We start from the raw sequence: 19,516 nt of genomic DNA, 5'->3' as shown, positions 1-19,516 counted from the left end.
GCACCCAGCCTTTCTTGCCTCTGAGCATGTGTCTTTCTTCCAGTTGAGAGTCAGCAAGGAGCAGGACCACTTTCTGATTAGCCCTAAGGGAGTTTCTTGCAGTGAAGTTACAGCATCCAGCCTGGTGAGTACATCCCAGCATCTCCCATGTCCCCCTCCTTGTTGAAATAATGGTGGCCCCTCTGCACCTGCAGGGCCAGGTCATCTCCATAGGGACCACTGATCTGTTCCTGGTGGAGCTGCAAGTCTGGGGTTCTGTTTGTGTGGAACAGACTGGGTGCTTATCAGATGATGTGACCAAAAGACCAAATGCAAGGTGCAATGGAGGAGTGGGAAAAGGTGTGTCTAGAATGTTAAAGTCCTAGCCTGGACTTGACCACAAAGGTTGGAGGAGTAGGCTTTCCTGGACAGGGGAATGCATTAGAATAACCAAGCAATGTGGTCCTAATGCAAGTGCTGTTAGATATCACCTGTGGGTTCCTTTTCAGTGATGCTCCTTTCAGAGGAGACTTCCAGACGGCTTGCATCAGGAGGCATTTCTGCATTGAGAGGAGGAAAACAGTAGGAAGGACTGTCTCAGGAACAAAAGATGCCCAAACCTGCAGCTGCTGTGCCATGCACTGGGGCAGAGGAAGGCACCACCTTGGGGCCTCTGCTGGACTGTGAGGATTCCTCAGCCAAAATTCCAGGCTGATAAGGCCGCAGGCTGATAAGGCCGCAGACCTCTAAATGGCCAGAGTGGATAGCTGACTTTCAGAAGACCACCTAGGAGGTGATGGGCAAGCAAGTGAGAGCTGGGGCCGCAGAGGTAGGAGGACACAGGCTCTGTCTCAGAAATACCTGTGGTCCATTGGTGAAAAACAGACCAGGAATACAGTGATGAAAGCTCAGTGGAGAGTGCACTGATGGAACTCAAGGGAAGTGGGGGAGCCCAGGGAAAGGGATGCAGCAGTAGAGTCCCCCTGAGCCAACAGGACGATCAGACTGAGTCCTGGGGGGTGGGCAGAGGTGTGTCAGAGGTGATACTCCCTCAGAGTGCAAGGCACACTGGGCCCAGATGCATGCAAGATCCCTGTGCATGTGGGGAGACAGACAGGTGGCTGAGTGTGGCGCGAGTGCTTGATAGCTGCAGGGGAGGCTGGGAAGAGGATGGGGACAGATGGTAAAGGGCATGCAAGAGGTTGTAGCTTTATTCTAGACCTGCAGCCCCACTGAAGCCCTGGGGAGTGATGGATGCTGCTGCCAGGCTGCTGTCATACAGAGGTCACTCTTGTAGCTGTGGTCTATCACAAAAAGCTGGGAAGAGAATTCTTAGAGCCTGTTTGGTGGGCCTGGTGAGCAGCTGGCTGGTGGAATGTTCAGCAGAAGTCAGTGGACATTTGGTTGTCCTTTACACGGAAGGCGTGGCGTCAGGGAGATCACACATGTGCTGGTTAACTCCTGAATGCCTGCAGTATAGCCCAGGCTGGGCCAGGCCATAGCCAGGTGCTTGGAACTCCATCCAGGTCTGCCTTGAGCTATCACCTGCTACCTGCCAGAGTGTGAATTAGCAGGAAGCTGGAATGGAGAGCAGAGATGGACTCAACCCTCAGATCCATATCTAGGACATTGGCATGGCGCTTAACCACTGTGCCAAACACCCACCCCAGGAGGAGTTTGTTGAGGCAGATGGAGTCAGTGGCATGTCCAGTCCCCACACTAGGGTTGTTGTTCCTGGTCACCTTTCCTGTCTGTCTGGGCCTCCGGGGAGATGGGTAATTTGTGGACCTGCCCTATGTGCTTCATTCAGGATGTTGTGGGTGTTGCAGTTGTTAGGGTCTGAGTTGCAGCAATTTTTGTTAACATTCAGGGAACTACTGTAGCCCATGAGTCAGGCGGACTGCCAGCTGCAGGAGATGGCCCTTGGGAATCTGGGCTAGGTTCAGGAAGAGCAAGTTAAGCGGAACTGGCTTCTGGATTTGGACAGGTGGTTTGGGAGCTATGGCCTTCGATCTGTGCCATCAGGGGCGGGGTGCATCCATGATGGGGGTGTTTTATAGATTCAAACGGGAGACCAGGGTGGTGCCACCAGGCTTTAGCTGCCTGGGGAAAAGAAGCTGCAATGCCTGCATTAGCCGGGAGAGGGGGTGTGAGTCATTCTCGCCCTTCACACATTGTTGTTTCATTGAGCCTAGGCATAATGGAGGGGTGCTTGCTTGTCTCCATCTTCACAGCCACAATGTGACCTCCTCTAATGTTGGTGTCTGTGACACTGCTGTTAGGTAGGGAGCACCGTGGCCAGCTTTCCAGCTGTCTCTCAAGTGTGCTCACACATGTGCACACGTGTGTTTGTCTGTACACAAGCACACATACACGTGGTTTTTTGTTTTCATTAACAATGGCAACCTCTAACCCCTGGAAGTCAAAAGCAGGTTGCAAAATCAGTGACCATGCCCCACCTGTCTGTCAGACCTGGTTTCAGGTGATTGATAAGTGGGTGTTCATTATACTCTCCTACCTCTGTGTTTAATTTTGAGAATTCTTTTTAAAAAGATTTATCTATTTATTTGACAGATAGAGTGAACGAGAAGGTGGGTGGAGAGAGAGACCACTGGTTTACTGCCCTAATGCCACAAAGGCTGGGGCAAGGCCGGCTGAAGCCAGGAGCCAGGAACTCCACCGAGATCTCACTTATGGGTGGCAGGAATCCAAGAACTCAGGCCACCTTCTGCTGCTTTGCCAAGTGCTTTAGCAGGGAGCTGGGTCATACATGGAGCAGCTGGGGCTTGGACCAGTGCTCTGATACGAGAAGGCACCATTGCATATGGTGGCTTAACCCACTGAACCACATGCCAGCCCTATTCATCTCAAAATTAGTGGGAAGGGCTCCGCTTATTTTCTCATGAAGGCCTCTCTGGTCTCCATTCTGATGGGATTAAACACACCTCCAACCCACTCCTAGAGAATCCCAGGAGTGGCTCTTCTAGCCTCTTCCTATTCAGTGTGTGGCATGGACCACCACACTGGCATTCCTTGGGAACCTCTTAGAAATGCAGTTTCCAGGGCCCCACAGTGACATTTGAGGAACCCTCTACTAGCGTTTTCCCTGAGGGACTGCAGTCACCTGCGACTCCTATAAGCCTGGAGCCAGGCCATTTTCTCCCAACGCCAAGCCCAGCTGTGGCTCCCAGCATCTGGACTGAGTGTATGGCATCTGTTGTGAGAGGAATGAGGGGTGCCTGCCATCTGTTGCTCCAAGTCTTTCTTCTTCCCTGGCCCAGATCAAGGTGAACATCCTGGGAGAGGTGGTGGAGAAAGGCAGCAGCTGCTTCCCAGTGGACACAGCAGGCTTCTGTCTGCACTCGGCCATCTATGCGGCCAGGCCCGACGTGCGATGCATCATCCACCTGCACACGCCGGCCACAGCAGCGGTGAGTGTGCACTCCCCTCCCCCTCAGCCCCAGGAGCTCCCAGCAGCCAGCAGCCACACCCAGCTGCCAGTCCTCTGAGATTCTCCCCGAGGAAAGGCATAATCAGTCCAGGCTAGTAGCTATCTCACCATGTCACAGCATCTAGAAAGATCTCTTGGAATCAGGCCAAGGCAAGATGAGAGCAGTCCCAGTATGGCCAGCCTGTCCTCCACTGTCTTTCTCACTACCACAGCCTTGGCATAAGGTGTAAGTGTGGGGTGTCCATTCCCCAGCAGCCTCCATCCTGCTACATGCCCAGGTGGGGCCTCTTACCAGGCCTGTCCTGTGGGCTGGGCGCTGGCCTTGACTCCACACAGAACAGACTATGGAGGAAAAATTTTGAATTCCAATGGGTTCAGGGGAGGCTGAATGCTGGAAATAGGAACCAGCAGGAGGAGAGCAGAAAACATAACCTCAAGGCATAAGCTGTCCCCTGGGCACCTCTGGTCATTTTTCTGGTGACTTAAGGCACAGCCTCAAGCCTGGGCAGAGGCCACCAGCCCTTCCCCCTCTCCCTGGTACCCAGGCCACACTCTGCAGTGAGTAGGGCAAACCTGTCACACAGCTTGTTGCATTCTTGTGAGCACTCCAGCCTCCCAGAAATTGGATCCAACCTTGAGGCTGCATTTGTGCCTCACGTCCTCTCTGCCAGGCCCTGGGCTGATGTGAGGGGTAGAACAAGGAAGGGAAGATGGCTCTCTTCTGACCTCTCCCTGACCCTTGGTGTCACTAAGAAGCAGGGTGGGCATTGCACCTGTTGTAACTCTGGACTCTCCCAGCAACACACACATACACCCTGGCACTAATACCATCCAGAGCTGTGACAGAGGCCTTCTCACTGGACCTCCCTACTAGTAAGGTGGTGTGATTGTTTCTGCATTGAAATCACAGCCAAGGGGCTCTCCACCAGCCCAGCACTGGGGGTCAGGTCCTCTTCACCCAACCTAGTGCTCATTCTGCCATAGCTGCCACTTGCTGAAGTCCAAGACTGCAGCAAAGCCGAAGGAGGGGCAGCAGTGGCTTGCTCAGATGCTTTCTTTGTAGCAACTGGACAGGTAATTTGTGGGCCTGGCTGCTGTGAAGCCCATAATGAGAAGACAGGAGCAGGTGGGACAGAAACAAAGGCCTGCTTCCGGTGCCTGCCCCAGGCCCTTCACAGCCCCCAGCAAAGAACTGGATGGGCCATGCAGAGCAAAGGGCAGACATGGCAGAGCAGGACTGGGGCTGCAGGTCTGACCGGTCCATTGTCTCCATGCAGGTGTCAGCCATGAAGTGGGGCCTCCTGCCTGTCTCCCACAATGCGCTGCTGGTGGGCGACATGGCCTACTACGACTTCAATGGGGAGATGGAGCAGGAAGCTGATCGCATCAACCTGCAGAAGTGCCTTGGACCCACCTGCAAGGTTAGCACTGCTCTCCTGGGGAAGGTGCCTGTAGAGGCATTGCCAAAAACCCCTGCTGTGAAAATGGAACATGCTTATGGTGACTCTTCAGAAGCTACAGACAAAAGATCTGTCATGCTGCTCGGAGATTTTAGTGCATGCCCTTAGTCGAGTCACGTATGTTTACAAGGCTGGCACCATGCAGTAAGATCTCGTTTTTCCTCCCTAGCAATAGACAGAAACAGTTTTATGTGTTACTGAGTATTTTCTCGATTGTTGTTTTAAATAAAACCTCCTTGTGGGAGTTGTGGTGCCACCATGTGCCTCTCTGATTGGAATTTGGAGGATGCTTTTCCCCAAATATCATCTTCATAGAAACAACACCAGCGTGGAAGTGCTTTCAGCCACATGTGAGACTGGATTCCTAGGCGGCCACACTACCGGATGTACTCCCCCCCCACTACCTCCTGCGCATGTCTGCTGGAAGAAAAGTTTGTTTCTCCACAGTCTCCCAACACTTTAGTGCTCTCACATTCACATCCACTCATTTATGGGATTTTGCCAGCTTGCCAGAGGAAAGCAGTCTTACTGATGCTTGGCTTCAGCCTAAATCCCTGTTTCGTAATAACATGTGACTGGAGCTGGTCAGCGCTGTACAGAGGAGCTTCAGAAATAAGACCTAGTCCTTGGGTGCCTGTGCTGGCGAGCAAGATGCTCCCTGTCCCAGTCAGTTCCCATATGAGCTCTTGTCTTCCCGTCTCCGGTACTGTGAGAAATCCCACCCCTCTCTCTGTCTCCCTAGGACACCCTTAGTGGTTTAAAGAGGAGGAGGAGGTGCCCACCTCTGTGAAGGGAAAGATGTTTGTTGTTGGCAGTATCTGGTGGCTCAGAGGCATCATCTCTTTGCATTTCCCTGGTGCCAGCTGTGATGTCCAGAGCCACAGGCCTCAGCCCAGGGTGTGCAGGGGCAGATCTGGTGCATGGATTGGCATTCAAGCTGCCGAGAACATCATTTCACTTGAGAGCATTCTGGAGGGTGTAAATCAATGTCTGGTCTTTGCCCTGTCTTATCCCTTCACCCCCGGCTGAATCAGAATCATTGTACCCATAGTTACAAGGTACTCCTAGTGAGTCACATAGCACTCCTTGCTGGGCCTTCATTCTGATTCTGCACCTGATTAGTTCAGTGACTTCCAGTTTCTCAATCTGTTTCCTCCTCTGTGACACCAGTGACTCAAATTAGAAGGCCACCATGGCTTCCTGCATGGAACTGTGGGATCTTGGAGCAGGCCCAGGGAGGAGATATGATGTACTTGCTTCTGCAGAGCCACCTCTTCCAGAACCACCCCTGGGTTTTGACTAAGAAACAGACAGCTTTGGGGCTGTACCCTTTCATTGGACATCGATCGTTGCCTGTACTTTTACATACCAGTTTTTGAGGCTTCTAGGATTAAAACCCCAGGCACAGCTCGAAGAAATCCAACAAACTACTTGGTTTCAGTTTGAGGATGCCTGTCCAGCTTTTTGCGTGGATGCTGTGTGTTGAAATCCATGTAGGGCTGCAGCATAAAGAGTTGGAGGCAGGGATTGAGAGAGGCCTTGATTGGATATGGGAGTTGATGTAAATCAAATGACAGCACTCTCTCTCTCTCTCTCTCTCTCTCTCTCTCTCTCTCTCTCTCTCAAGCCTAGAGTGTTTATAGTTTGATTACTTACTCCTCCACAGATCCTGGTGCTAAGAAATCATGGAGTGGTTGCTCTAGGTGACACCGTAGAGGAGGCGTTTTATAAGGTCTTCCACCTGCAGGCCGCATGTGAGATTCAGGTGAGTGCCTTCTGCTGGGAAGTGGGCCCAGGAGCTGGCTCTAGCAGGGACCTCTGGGTAAAGGTGGTGGCTCCACTGGCGTTGGCTTAAGGCATCTTTTGTGCCCCACTGTCTGAAACTCTTGCTCTGTTTCTCTGCTGTGGCACCTTATACTTTGAAAGTTTCACATTCAAGAGTCAGTTCCGTGGGTTTGAAAAAGTGTATCACCATTGTCTGAACAACCAGCACCCAGCCCTGGAAGGTGAGATGCTTACCATGCTGTCCTGTTATCTGAGAGCTACCTACGGCACCCAGCTCAACCCAATAGATGATAAACACAGAAGATTTTCTTTTTCTTTTTTTTTTTTTTTTGTTTGTTTTTTAGAGGTATATGAATTTAGGGACTTTGCAAAGGCTGCGAACATGGTCAAATTCAGAAGTAGAGAGCATGCCAAATGGAGTGTTGATGCAGCAGCCTGAACAGCCAGGGCCGCCCAGGGTAATGCCAGGAGCCCATCATGGAGTCCCCCAACTGGCTAGCGGTGGGAAAGGCAGAGACATCACTGATCCCTGAGCCGCTGGAGGTGTTGGTAGAGAAGCAATAGGAAAGAGACCAATTCGTAGTTCTACAGACAACAATACACTCACTGGAGAGGTTTGCTAAGCACGTGGGTGGCTGCATCTCTCGGCCATGTGCTGCTGGGTGGGAAGATTTGTCCTCCACACACCTCTGAGTCATCACCTGTACCCTGGAGCTTAGGGGTTGCTGTAAAGACAGGGTTTTGCATCCATGGAGAGGTGTTGCCCATGGTATTTTTATGGCTGGGGTTGACAAGAAGAAAGGCTGGGCGCAGGATGAGTCAGCTCTTTGCAGGGGCCTTCTGGTGTCCTCGCTGCCCTCTGCTGGCCGGTATGGATAGAGCAGAACCTCTCCCAGCCTGGGTTACAAGAATGGGGCGGAAGCACTTGGCAGGGCGGAGGAGGAGGATGAGATGGGCCCAGGAAGATGGCTAGTGCAGGCTCCAGGGGGTTAGCTTGGCCATGGTTTTTTAAAGGACTATGTCCAGAGGACAGCTGTGAAGACAGTGACGAAGAGCTGTTAGAGAAAGGTGGGAGATACCCCTGCCCCAAACAGGATCTGGGTGATGCTTCTCTAAAGTGGCTAGGTACCCCCATCCCTGCTTCCACCAAGACCGCTGGTTCCAAACTCTGGGCACTGTCTGACAGGCAGTGGGGGAGCCCCTGCTTACAAAGGGTTTCTCTCCTGGACTCCCCATCTTGCTTCTGGGAAAGAGGCTTCCACAAGAGAACAGCTCAAGAACAAAATTTGTAAAGACAGCCTGGTCTTGAATGTGGATGGAGTGCCACAGCTTTGTCCTCCCTGCTCCCTGCCCTCCTCTCCCCAAACACGGTGAAGTGTGCCCCTCCCAGGCTGCAGACTCCAGAGGTGGCTCTTGGGCAGCTTCACCAAAGGCAGAACCCAGAGTATGATCACAGGACAGGCTCCCTCGCTGCTGCCCCCTTCTTTCCAGCACAGGTTTGATATGCCCTTGTTAGAGAACCTTGGGCCATGCAGCCAATCAGCCCCAGGAAAGTACCAGTGGCTTCTTTGCCTTTTTTTTTTTTTTTTTACCAGTTAGTGGAGGAGAAAAGCTTCTGTAGGGAGAAGTGGAGGTGGAAGATACAGAAGGCAAACAGGAGAGATGAGAGCAGAGGCGTGGGTGGATTAGGACTTGAGAAAACCAGCTAGCGGCTTCTGCAGGTGGCGTTGGGATGGGAGTCCCAGCCAGGTTATTTCTGGGTACAGCGGCTCACACCAAGGCTCTCTTTTCCACAACAGACTGAGGTTTCCCCTTCAGTGACCTTGACAAGCAGGCAGACGTGGCACTCATCATGTTAGCGGAGAGCCTCTGCAGTTCTCCCCATCCCCAACTGGATGGGGAGCAAAAGAGAAGAAGAAACTGGGTCATCCCCAGCCAAGAGGAGCAGCTCCTGCTCAGCTGAAAGGCAGATGGGAAGAAGCTCCTGTGGTCCTCCATCTGCTGCCCATCACCATGGAAACGGGTGGAGGAAGAGGGCGGGGAGCAGGCAGAGCTCGCAAGGCCACGGGCAACCCTCTTCTCTCTCCATCTTCTCCATTAACAACGGGTCCCCAAGGGCTCGTGTTTCTCTGAAGTCATTTATCAAAATCGTTTCTATGGTTTTTCATGAATGGGGCAAGTGCTGTTCTCAAGGGTTCCGCCACTGTTGAGAGACTCCTCCCAATGATGCCGCTTTTTCCATTTTATAGACTGGGAAACTGAGGCATGGAGATGGTAAAGAGTTGTCTGCAGTCTCACAGGGAGGGAGGGAGTAATGGTGCCGACATCTGCACCCTATTGGCTTGACTGGCCTTCAACCAGACCGGACGAGTGGATAATAGAAGCAGAAAACTGTTCCCACTTCCTTCCAAGCACAGAGTGGTAGGAGTCACATAGGGAAAGGCTGCCCAGATCACCCCAAGGTGTGTAGGGGATGTTTGTTAATACCAGCAGATTTCACACATGTAAGGCTCTGTCCTGAATTATAGGTTCTTATAGGCCTGCATTTGTAGCAGGCTACACTTAAATGCATTTGTTTTAAGTAAAAAACGAACTGTTCGAACAACACTGAGACAGAGGATGCATAGCATCTGAGTTGTTCCCCATGGTCGGCAAGCCTGCAAGCTCCTGTGCTGAGATGCAGTGCAGGCCACCGGCTCATTACCTCAGCCACTCCAAAGCCACAGTGTCTCACCTCAGCCTGACTTACCTAGGAAGCCACATCCTAACCACAGGTAGCCGCGTGGTGACAAGACAGGACAAAGAGTGGTTGTCCCTTGTCCTTGGGGGACACATTCCAAAACCCTGAGCAGGTGCCTAGAACTGCAGCTAGTTCCAAACCCGGCAACATAATGCCGTTTCTATCGGAGCTGAGTACCGAGCACACACAGGGGTGAGTACTTTCACAGTTTGAGGTGCAACAGCAAAACTAACACTCCCCACCCCCCCCCAACAGATGGAATGTTCATGCTTATTGTAGATCTTAGCAACTGCAGCAGAGCCTTAAGAATTGATACCTTTTCTCATAAAGGAAACATTTGTTATAGCTTGCCACTAATGTGAGTTGCAATCATCACTCTACTTACATTTTAGAACAGGGGTTGCATGAACAGAAGCCCTACAGTGCCCCCATGGTCACCATGGTAGCTGAGACAGCTACTGAGGAACTGTTGGGTGGGTCGTGTGTACAATGTGGGTATGCTGGACGGAGATGATTCCTAGCACAGGCTACAAAATCTCGTCGTGCTGTCACAACACACGTAAATTAGAACTTAAGAACTGTTGCTTTCTGTTCTTTTTCCATTCAATATTTCTGGATTTCTGTATACCCCCAGGTAATTAAAACTTCAAAAAGCAAAATCACAGATAGAGGGTAGGGCTACCTCCATGCCTCTGTCTACCCCCATATATCCATCACCACTTGCCACCAGGTAAACATGGGGGTAGAAAGCTAGGGAGAGGATTCCTTAGGTGAGTGAATGTGATTTTAGGATCCTGCTATGTACATAACACGCTGTCCTACTGTTGAGCATCTGTAGCCTGTGAACACCTACATTGTGCCCCCCACACTGGAGCCCAGGGTGAATACTCAACAACCCCTGCACAGTGCCTGCCCTTGCACTACCACCATTTCTTTTGCTTTCTTTTCCTGGATCTCTCTGGTTACTTAACCCCATGGTGGAGGATGTGTTGCCTCTTTAGAACTGTCATCCCAATCCATCAGGATACACTCCAATTTCATTGTCATAGAAGCCAACCTTTTCTTTTCCAAGTGAGTTTTTTTTAAAGTATAAAGGGGAGGGTATATTTCAGACACATAGGGAAATGCAGAGACTAACACAATAGACACCCACCACCCATCACTCATATATAACAACTCTTTGCTCTTAAAGAAGTAATGTAGTACAGAGAACTGAAGTCCTGTGAAGTCCTTAGCAGTTTCATATCCCCGATCCCTCCCCAACTCCCCCTGACACACGGAATTAACCACAATGCCAAGTTGGTTGGTAACTTGGCAGTCCTCTGTGTGCCTTCCTGGAGTTGAACACTTCCCAGTTCTTTCTGTAGTCTGTAGGAGTGGTGCCAGGAGAGGAACCACTCATGACTCTTTCCCTGGTAGTGGGTATGTGCCCAGCAAACTGGGGGAGGGGTGAGGGCTTTTTCTTGGTTTCCCCAAACATTCTGATTTCTGAGTTCTCCTCTGTAACTCCCATTGTCCCATAGCCTACTGGAGCAGAGGTAAGCGTGGTGCTCCCACACACACACAGCCTGAGACTCTCTGTTCTTGGCTGCAGGTGTCAGCTCTGCCCAGTGCCGGGGGAGTTGAGAACCTCATCCTGCTGGAGAAGGAAAAGCACCAACCTCATGAGGTGGGCTCTGTGCAGTGGGCCGGGAGCACCTTTGGTCCCATGCAGAAGAGCCGGCTCGGGGAACATGAGTTTGAAGCCCTCATGAGGATGCTGGACAACCTGGTGAGTCCCTGGCTGTTGGCCTTCAGGCCAGTCCATAGGAGTACATGGACTTGCTACACCAGGCAGTGCAGGCAATGAAATTGAGCACAGGAGCTGCCTGCATCATGGGTAAGCCATTGAAGCCTTGTCAATTGGCACCTTAATTTAGAATGCTTAGAATTAAGTCCTTCCTGTAGGGATTGAGTTTTCTCAAACGATGGCATCGTATAGGCAGAGGGCTCTCTGAGAAGCAGGGGTCCAATGAGAACCAGGGCCTCTCTAGGATTAGGACTTTGTTTGCCTTTTGTAGGCAGGTGGTTCTGCCTTGCTTATTTCATGACTTGAATGCAGGAAGCACATAATAGCTATTATTATTCCCTGGTAGCAGCTTTATAACCATGTCCTGTTGTCAAGAATGAACCAACCATGCAAGAAATTAACTGGTATTTGTCCAGGAGTGGGTTGGGTTTTTTTTAAAGAATATTAAAAGCAATTTTAAGACTCTCTTCCTTCTTCTAAGGGCTAAGAATGTAGTTGCTGATATGAGATAAACAGGAGACGATTCATGCACAGAGGAAAACATCGGCAGTAAGAAGCTCATGGCAGCCAATGTCTCAGGGCAGTGAAAGGAAATGTCTTAATAACACTTCTGTCGGATTCATTCTCCCCTCCTCACTGCTGTTACCTTAGACTCACTTTATCGTGTCAAGATCATTGCAGTCTGATATCTGCTGATTCATTTCCTAAATGCCTGCAATAACTAGGGCTGGGCCAGGCCAAAGCCAGGAGCCAAGAACTCTGTCTAGGTGTCTGGTGGAGATGGCAGCGACCCTGGTACTTGGGTTGTCACCCGTTGCCTGTCTAGATACATTAACCAGAAGCTGGATCAGAAGTAGAGAGGCTGGGACTTGAACTGGCAATCCAGTATGAGATGTAAATGTCCCAAGCTGTGGCTTATTCTGGTGTGCTGCAACACCGGTCCCTCTGTTTTAACCATTCTAAGAAAAGAATGAAAGGACACTTGGCTGTAACAATGATAACCCATTCAGGTAAACTTTACTTCGAATGTTGGTGAAGACTAGCAAATAGTATTGAGTGTTAACACTAGATTAATAAAACGCAGTAGCTAATGAGTTCATTATTAGAATTCAGAGGTGGTTGATGCAATAAGTCTCTCAAATATACAAGTATTCCTTGAGGCTGAAGAATGAAAGTATTAACAACTTTTGATTATGTTATCATAAAATAATTGATACAATTTTGTATCAGCTTAGACAAATAATAGCTGTTAACTAGGACAGGAGGACATATAATTAATATGATTTAAATGATTTTTTTCAAAATAAGAATCTGGTTCATGGTAAAACACTAGAATCAATACTCATTAAGTTTTGAAACCTGGCAGAGGTTTCAACTCTCAGCATTGTTATGTAGTGATCTGGCATAATATTGGAACTTGAGCCAAGGCACTGAGACAGAAGAAGAAGAGGCAAAGCAAGCAAGATTACTGTTCTTATAAATAAAGAATACTTATGAAGTCTAGTAAAATCAGCTGAAAAAATAAAGCATTTTAAAGTGGCCAATTCTGAGAACATATATAAAACAGTAGCATTCATGATCTCAGTATGAACTGCTTTGAAGATGTAGTGGGAGAGAATAATCCTGTTTGCAAATGCAGCAAAGTCATCAAACACAAACAGAGCTCCTTAAAAAGCACAAAATTTCACCAACAGACGTCAGGGAAAACCTGAAATCAGTGCTGCAATTTATTCTTGTTTAGAAAACTTTAACTGAACGAAGCAGTCATTTCCCCGCCCCCCCCCCCAAATTAATGAGTAAACTGAATGTAGTTTTGTTAAAAATGGGAGAAGGTACGAGAACTTAGCAGAAGTTCCACCATGTGACACCCAGAATGGCTAGGAAAATGCTGCAAACAGGAAACTAGTTGGTGATGCTGGTCCCTTACCCCCAGCCAAAGTAAAGCACGAGAAAGGCATAGTAACTCGATGGTCCAGAGTTAGCAGAACAGACAAGCCAACCAAAGCAACAGGTGAGAGAATCCAGAAATAGGCCCCTAGTGCACAGGACAAGCAGGCACCTTATCCGCCCGTGGGGAAGAGACAGAACAGTAGCCATTTGGAGAAGAAAACAGTCAAGTGATCTCATTATGCTCAGTAAGAAGAATCCCTGATTTATCAAAACTGTCAACCTAAGAAGTAAGCTCAGCAATGTTCAAACAGATTCCTATGTTTGACAACCTTGTGTTGATGGAAAAAGCCTTGTCAAACATGGCAGGAAACTCTGAAACTGTGATGACAAATCTTAACAGAAGTGATTGCATTAAACATTTACACCTTTCAGTTCAGTAAATTATCATAAACAGAAACAAAAGACAAATTATGGGGGAGATATTTACATCTGCAACAGCCCGAAGATGAACATTCTCATTGTAAAAAGAGACACTACAAACAAGCCAATGTTAAAAAGACAAATACTTCATTAGGAAAATGGGCTAGGAATAGAAATAAATTACAAAGGAAGAGATTTAGGTGGGTGTTACATGTAATTAAAAATATTCAATTTTACTACCTGTCAGAACATGCACGCACACATTAAAAGGCACTTCAAAAAGTTCATGGAAAGTGGAATCAACTTTCTTTTGGTGCAAAAAAAAATAGAAATCTATGCATTTTTTTCATAGTACTTATTTTCCATGAACTTTTTGAAGGACCCATGTTTCAAATATTTCGAAATTCTTTGGCATCAGAATAAGCTTAACTTTTAATCCCATTTTCCACAAATGTCTTGAAGTCCCCTCATATATGTATATAATATGTATATGACAATGAATGGAAACATTTTTAGTGGTTGCCTCTGAGGGTGATATTTTGCATAATGTTCACATATTTCTTGCTTTTGTATACTTATATATTAGATAGATTATATAAATTATATTTTTCTGTAATTCTTATATTTTTAAAAATTTTATCTTATTTTCATCTGAAAATTAGAATTACGAAGAGGAGAACAGAGAGAGGTCTTCCATCCACTGGTTCACTCCCTAAAGGACCACTGCCGTCAGAGCTGTGCCAGTCCCAAACCGGGAGCCAGGAGCTTCTGCTAGGTCTCCCATGTGGGTGCAAGGGCCCAAAAATTGAGCCATCCTCTGCTGCTGTTCCAACAGAAGCTGGAAGGAAGAAGCAGGTAGCTGGATAGGAAGTAGAGCCTCCAGGACACAAATTTGTGCCCATATGGGATGCCAGCACTGCAGGTGGATGATTAGCCTGGTATGACACTGCACCAGCCTCTAAAATTATTTTTGTGGTGAAGTTCTTGCCTTGCATGCGCTGGGTTCCCATGTAGGTGCTGGTTCTAATCCTGGTGGCCCTACTTCCCATCCAACTCTCTGCTTGTGGCCTGGGAAAGTAGTTGAGGACAGCCTAAAGCCTTGGGACCCTGCACCCGCATGGGAGATGGAGAAGAGGCTCCGGGCTCCTAGCTGCAGATCAGCACAGCTCCGGCCATTGGAGCTGCTTGGGGAGTGAATCAACAGATGGAAGATCTTCCTCTCTGTCTCTCCTCCTCTCTGTGTATCTGATTATGATAATAATAATAATAATATTTTTGATAGGCACATTTTCTTTAAAATGTTCTAATATGCATCTTATGTTAAGAATTAGAACTCTGTAGAATCAGCTTGAGGAATCAGGATCTGGCAGAGCATGGGAGCAGAGTTTAATTTTTGCACAAAGGTGTGGGCAGACTCTAGAGCCACTATGAGAGACAGTGCTGGTCTTGAAGGGCAAGGGGAGGAGCCATGAAGGGGAGGACCTCCTGACAGGAGGCGGGGCCTTCAGGTGAGCTGCAGAAGTGTGCAGACAAGGGAAAGACTGTTTGAGTTGCACCTGCTGATTTGTATACCCAGGTTCCTGTGACAGCCGGTGATGGGCTGAAGCCAGGCGCTAGGAACTCCACCCCAGACTCGCATGTGGTTGGCTGGAAACTCAGTACTTAAGCCATCACTTGCTGCCTCCCAGGATGCACAGTGGCAGGAAGGCAGAAGGGAGTGGAGCCTGGATTCAGACCCAAGCATATGAACATGGGATGCAGGTGTCTCAAGCAGTGTTTTAGCTGATACACCAAATGGCTGCCTGGAAAAATCACCGTTGTGAGCCTCACAATCAGTCATTTTTATTTTTGTCCCTTTTAGGGCTACAGAACAGGTTACACGTACCGCCACCCTGTTGTGCAAGAGAAAACCAAGCACAAAAGTGAGGTGGAGATCCCGGCCACGGTCACGGCCTTTGTGTTTGAGGAGGACGGGGCTCCAGTGCCTGCGCTGCGGCAGCATGCGCAGAAGCAACAGAAGGAGAAGACGCGCTGGCTCAACACACCGAACACCTACCTGCGGGTCAACACGGCTGATGAAGTCCAGAGGAGCATGGGCGTTCCACGACCCAAGACCACGGTGAGGGCAAGTCAGCAGGGGCCTGGGCTGGCTGGGTCAGGCTGCACTGGAGGGGCCAAGCAACTTTGGAAGGAACTGGACTCTCCCCTGAACATGGGCCTGTGTCCAGTTTCCCGTTAAGGCTTCTTACCTGGCGTCTAGGATAGCCGCTCCGGCCCTCAGGCCTTGACCCTGACCCTTTCCTCCTGTTCTGCTCTGTTGTGGCTTGGAGAGTACATTTTTTCCAGATGACAGCTGGCCCAGGCCATTCCTAATAGTGTGACCCAGGGGCATTTGTTCTTTGCTTCTTGCTCCCATGTCCAGGGAGCAGGTTTTTGAGAAATGCGAGGGATGATCATCTAGCAGTCGGTGTGCAGAAGTGATGGAAGCCCAGCAGGCGGGCAGCATAGTAATTTCTGTTAAGTCATCTTCCAGTGCATGTGTGCTCTCTTAATGCAGGTCTTTTTTTTTTTTTAACATTTATTTTTGTCTGAAAGGCAGATTTACAGCGAGAGAGGGAGAGATAGAGAGAGAAGGTCTTCCATCCAGTGGTCCATTCCCCAAATGGCCACAGTGTCCAGAGCTGAGCTGATCCAAAGCTGGGAGCCAGCATTTTCTTCTGGGTCTCCCGTGTGAGTGCAGAATCAGAAGGACTTGGACCACTCTCGACTGCTTTCCCAGGCTATAAGCAGAGAGCTGGATGGGAAGTGGAGGAGCCAGGGCATAAATTGGCACCCATATGGGATGCTGGCACCACAGGACTGAGGATTAGCCTGTTGAGCCATGATGATGCCGGCCCCCAATGCAGGCTCCTTATTAAACAAAATGAAGCCCTGCAAACTCAAATTGTGTTATCCAGCAGAGGCCCAAGTGGCAGCCTGTCTGAGCAGGTTACCACAGTTGGGAGTCTCTCCAGGATCCTGTAAGTATCTTGGGGGCCTTGGGGCACCCGGTTCATCTGTCACTCATCTCTGCTGAGAAGTGCACAAAAGAGCATGTGTGTGTGTTTGGCTTGTTAACCTCCCACACAGAATGGCAGTCCCATGTCTCATGGGCTGGACCCCTGGGAGGAATCATGGGCCGTTACGCTTTGGCCTCATGCATGCACCTGGCTTTGTGTCTGCAGTGGATGAAGGCTGATGAGGTGGAGAAATCCAGCAGCGGCATGCCCATACGAATTGAAAACCCAAACCAATTTGTGCCTCTCTATACTGACCCCCAAGAAGTGCTGGACATGAGGAACAAGGTATGCTAGTGGCTGCTTTCCCCAGGTGTCTTGGGTCTGCAAACACAAGCCAAGTTCCCAGAATGTGCCTCATAGGAGAAAGAGAGCCTACTGTGTTCCAGGCCTGTGCAAAGTGCTGCCCTGCCACAGATCCATACCATAGGACTGCTTTGTGTCTGACACTGGAGATGTGTCTGAAGGACCTGCCCACAGATGAAGTTCTTAACGCTGTTTTCCTTTTTTTCCCCCCTTTTTTTTTGCTCATTTTCAAGGTTTTGAGACCCTTAGTGTTTATTTCCAGGCCTGTGCCTGCCAATTCACCTGTTTCTATTTCTGAAGTTCTTTTAACAACTTGAGCTGTAGGAGACCAATACCCGTAGGTCAGTAGGAGGCAGAAACATCCTCTGTAGGGCAGGCCACCTTGGGACTTGTTTCTAGGTTCCTGTGAGTGGGAACCTTCCCTTTCTCCCCTGGTTATTCTTGAAATGTGTCCTCAGTTGTTGTAGTTGGACACGGTTACGTTTACAGAGATGGAAACGCTCATTGCCCTGACTGCATCATCACACACTGTACACACATCTTGAATGATAAAAGTGTCTGTGCATAAGCACAAACACTGTATAGATGTTTAAAAGAATTGGAAATAGTATATGGAGAGAGGAAATTGTAGAATGAAGGATTGTTTGCAGAATGAAGCCCAGATTTCTGAGTCATTAACCTACCCCCAAGAGATTCAGATTCCATCACTGTGGGTGGGGTGGTCCCAGGGATGCATGCAAACAAGTTATTCAGGGTCTACTTAGGGTTATTAAAACTGGGGAGTGCTCTTGCAATGTCTGCTTCTACAACTTGAATTCAACAACCTCTGAACTATCAAAAATGACCTTTTACATCAGCTGCAGCAGGCGGGTGGTGGAGTGGGGCTCCCTCCCTGCTGTGACAGACCCTCACCCTCCACCCCCAATTCCTCACGCTGAACAGACCTGCCGGCTTACTGACCCTCTGTCCTTCCCACATAGATCCGAGAGCAAAACCGGCAAGACGTGAAGTCAGCGGGGCCTCAGTCTCAACTCCTGGCCAGCGTCATCTCCGAGAAGAGCCGAAGCCCGGTACAGCAGAGGCCACCCCCAGCTGGAGGGGAAGCGTGTTTGCCTTCTGGGGCCACAGTGCCAGGAGCTGGGCAGCCACACCCCTGAATCCTTGTGTTCACCTGCCCCAGGGATCTTGGCATGGGTGCTGTCACCGCAAAATGGAGCTCTGCCGCCTGGCGGGGCTGTGACCACCTCTACCTCAGACAGCCCCCTTTGGGCTCCAGGAAGGGGAGCAGTGGCCCAAGGGGAAGGGTGCCAGCCACTCCGATACCTTCCACCAAAAACTCCACTTTGCTTTCTTAGCACCCTGCCAGATTGGGGACTTGAGCCTTGTGGCCAGAGGCTTCCTGGTGCCCGAGGTCTGTTCAGACCTGTTTGTTTCTCACCTCTGACCGTCAGGCCTTAGCTCTGGGGAGGTGCTCATGTACCCATGGAGAGGGGATGAGCAGGAAGGACCTGTGCTCCCAGACTCAAGATGGCCAGAGACAGTTGAGTTAGTTGCCCACACAAACCCACACAGAAAGTATAAAGTCGTCTTGTTGGCGTTTTGAGACAGGATGTGTTTCATCTAATGCTTAGAGCGGAGTTCAGAATTCTGGCTGGACCTGACGTCCATGCTGCCTGTCACAAGGTGGCAATGGCTGTGGCACTTTCCCCAGCAGCACTAAGTGGGGGAATACAGGAGACACCTCTCAGCAGAGCAAACTGAGCTGCCTTAATGCTTTCAGATAAGGCTGCAGCCCACAGCGCCCTGAAGGGTCTAGTTGACACCCACCTCCTCCACACCCACACCCTGCAGAGGTGGGGGAACTGAATGTGCCCCTGGGGTCAAGGATAGAAATAGCTTGTGCTTATGGGGGAGGCATGAATTCAGTGTAATGACCAAAACTGTCAAAACGCAGCTCTGCCATTTACAGTCAATGCTCTCCTGCGATTGTTGAGATCTCGATCATGGCAAGATTCCCTAGAAGCAGGCCTACCGCTGCCACTGCTTCCCTCTGGGGACGAGCCTGTGGGCTTGTGGCCAGGAGACCTGACGGGCCAGGGCAGAGAGGACTGGAGGTTGCAGGAGAACATGGGTGGGCTGGCTGCCTTGGGCTCACTTCCCTCTACCTCTGCTGCTTCTGGCTTCACTTCCCTCTGCTATTGTTCTGCTGCATTCTCAAGGCCAGGATGAGGATGCCAATTAGGGAAGAGTGCTGTGGCATCTGAAGTTAAGACCCTGTCTTGGGCAAGGAGTGTCTGAGGATGCCTGAAGCTTATGCAGTGTCTGGCTGATCAGCTCCCCAGAATCAGGGCCTATACAGAGGTGATGACACATGGTCCTTGCGGGGACCCACACAACAGGCAGATTGAAGAGCCAAGTCTCAGAACGTTGGCGCCTGTGTAATTTATGACCATGTGCAAAACAGGACTGATCCATGCATTGAGAACCCTGAAGCTGCTTTGTGTTTTGCAAAGGATTTGATGCTGTGTGTTGTGGTCTGCACTGCTATGGGGGATGCGGAAGGATGGGGGTGGAAAAGGCTGGTGGGAAGCTTGCTTGAGCCAGTGCTGTGCTTGCTGGGCATTGGCTGATTGACAACTG

General features: G+C 49.7%; 1 protein-coding gene across 4 annotated transcripts in view; it reads left to right on the top strand.

The window, feature by feature from the left end:
* Positions 1-19,516, top strand: part of ADD2 (adducin 2) — a 97,868-nt gene that overhangs the window by 65,341 nt on the left and 13,011 nt on the right. For all 4 annotated transcript variants that reach the window (XM_004582814.2, XM_004582813.2, XM_058667941.1 and 1 more), the window contains exons 6-13: positions 44-124; positions 3,261-3,410; positions 4,708-4,851; positions 6,557-6,655; positions 11,010-11,186; positions 15,376-15,633; positions 16,739-16,858; positions 17,857-17,946. In XM_004582814.2, coding sequence (XP_004582871.1) covers positions 44-124; positions 3,261-3,410; positions 4,708-4,851; positions 6,557-6,655; positions 11,010-11,186; positions 15,376-15,633; positions 16,739-16,858; positions 17,857-17,946 — 1,119 coding nt within the window. The remainder of the gene's footprint in view (positions 1-43; positions 125-3,260; positions 3,411-4,707; positions 4,852-6,556; positions 6,656-11,009; positions 11,187-15,375; positions 15,634-16,738; positions 16,859-17,856; positions 17,947-19,516) is intronic.

This window comes from Ochotona princeps, chromosome 8 (genome assembly GCF_030435755.1).
Source record: "Ochotona princeps isolate mOchPri1 chromosome 8, mOchPri1.hap1, whole genome shotgun sequence".
NCBI classification, from domain to species: domain Eukaryota; kingdom Metazoa; phylum Chordata; class Mammalia; order Lagomorpha; family Ochotonidae; genus Ochotona; species Ochotona princeps.
The sequence above is the reverse complement of the archived record's forward strand: the minus strand, read 5'-3'. Positions and strand labels throughout refer to the sequence as shown.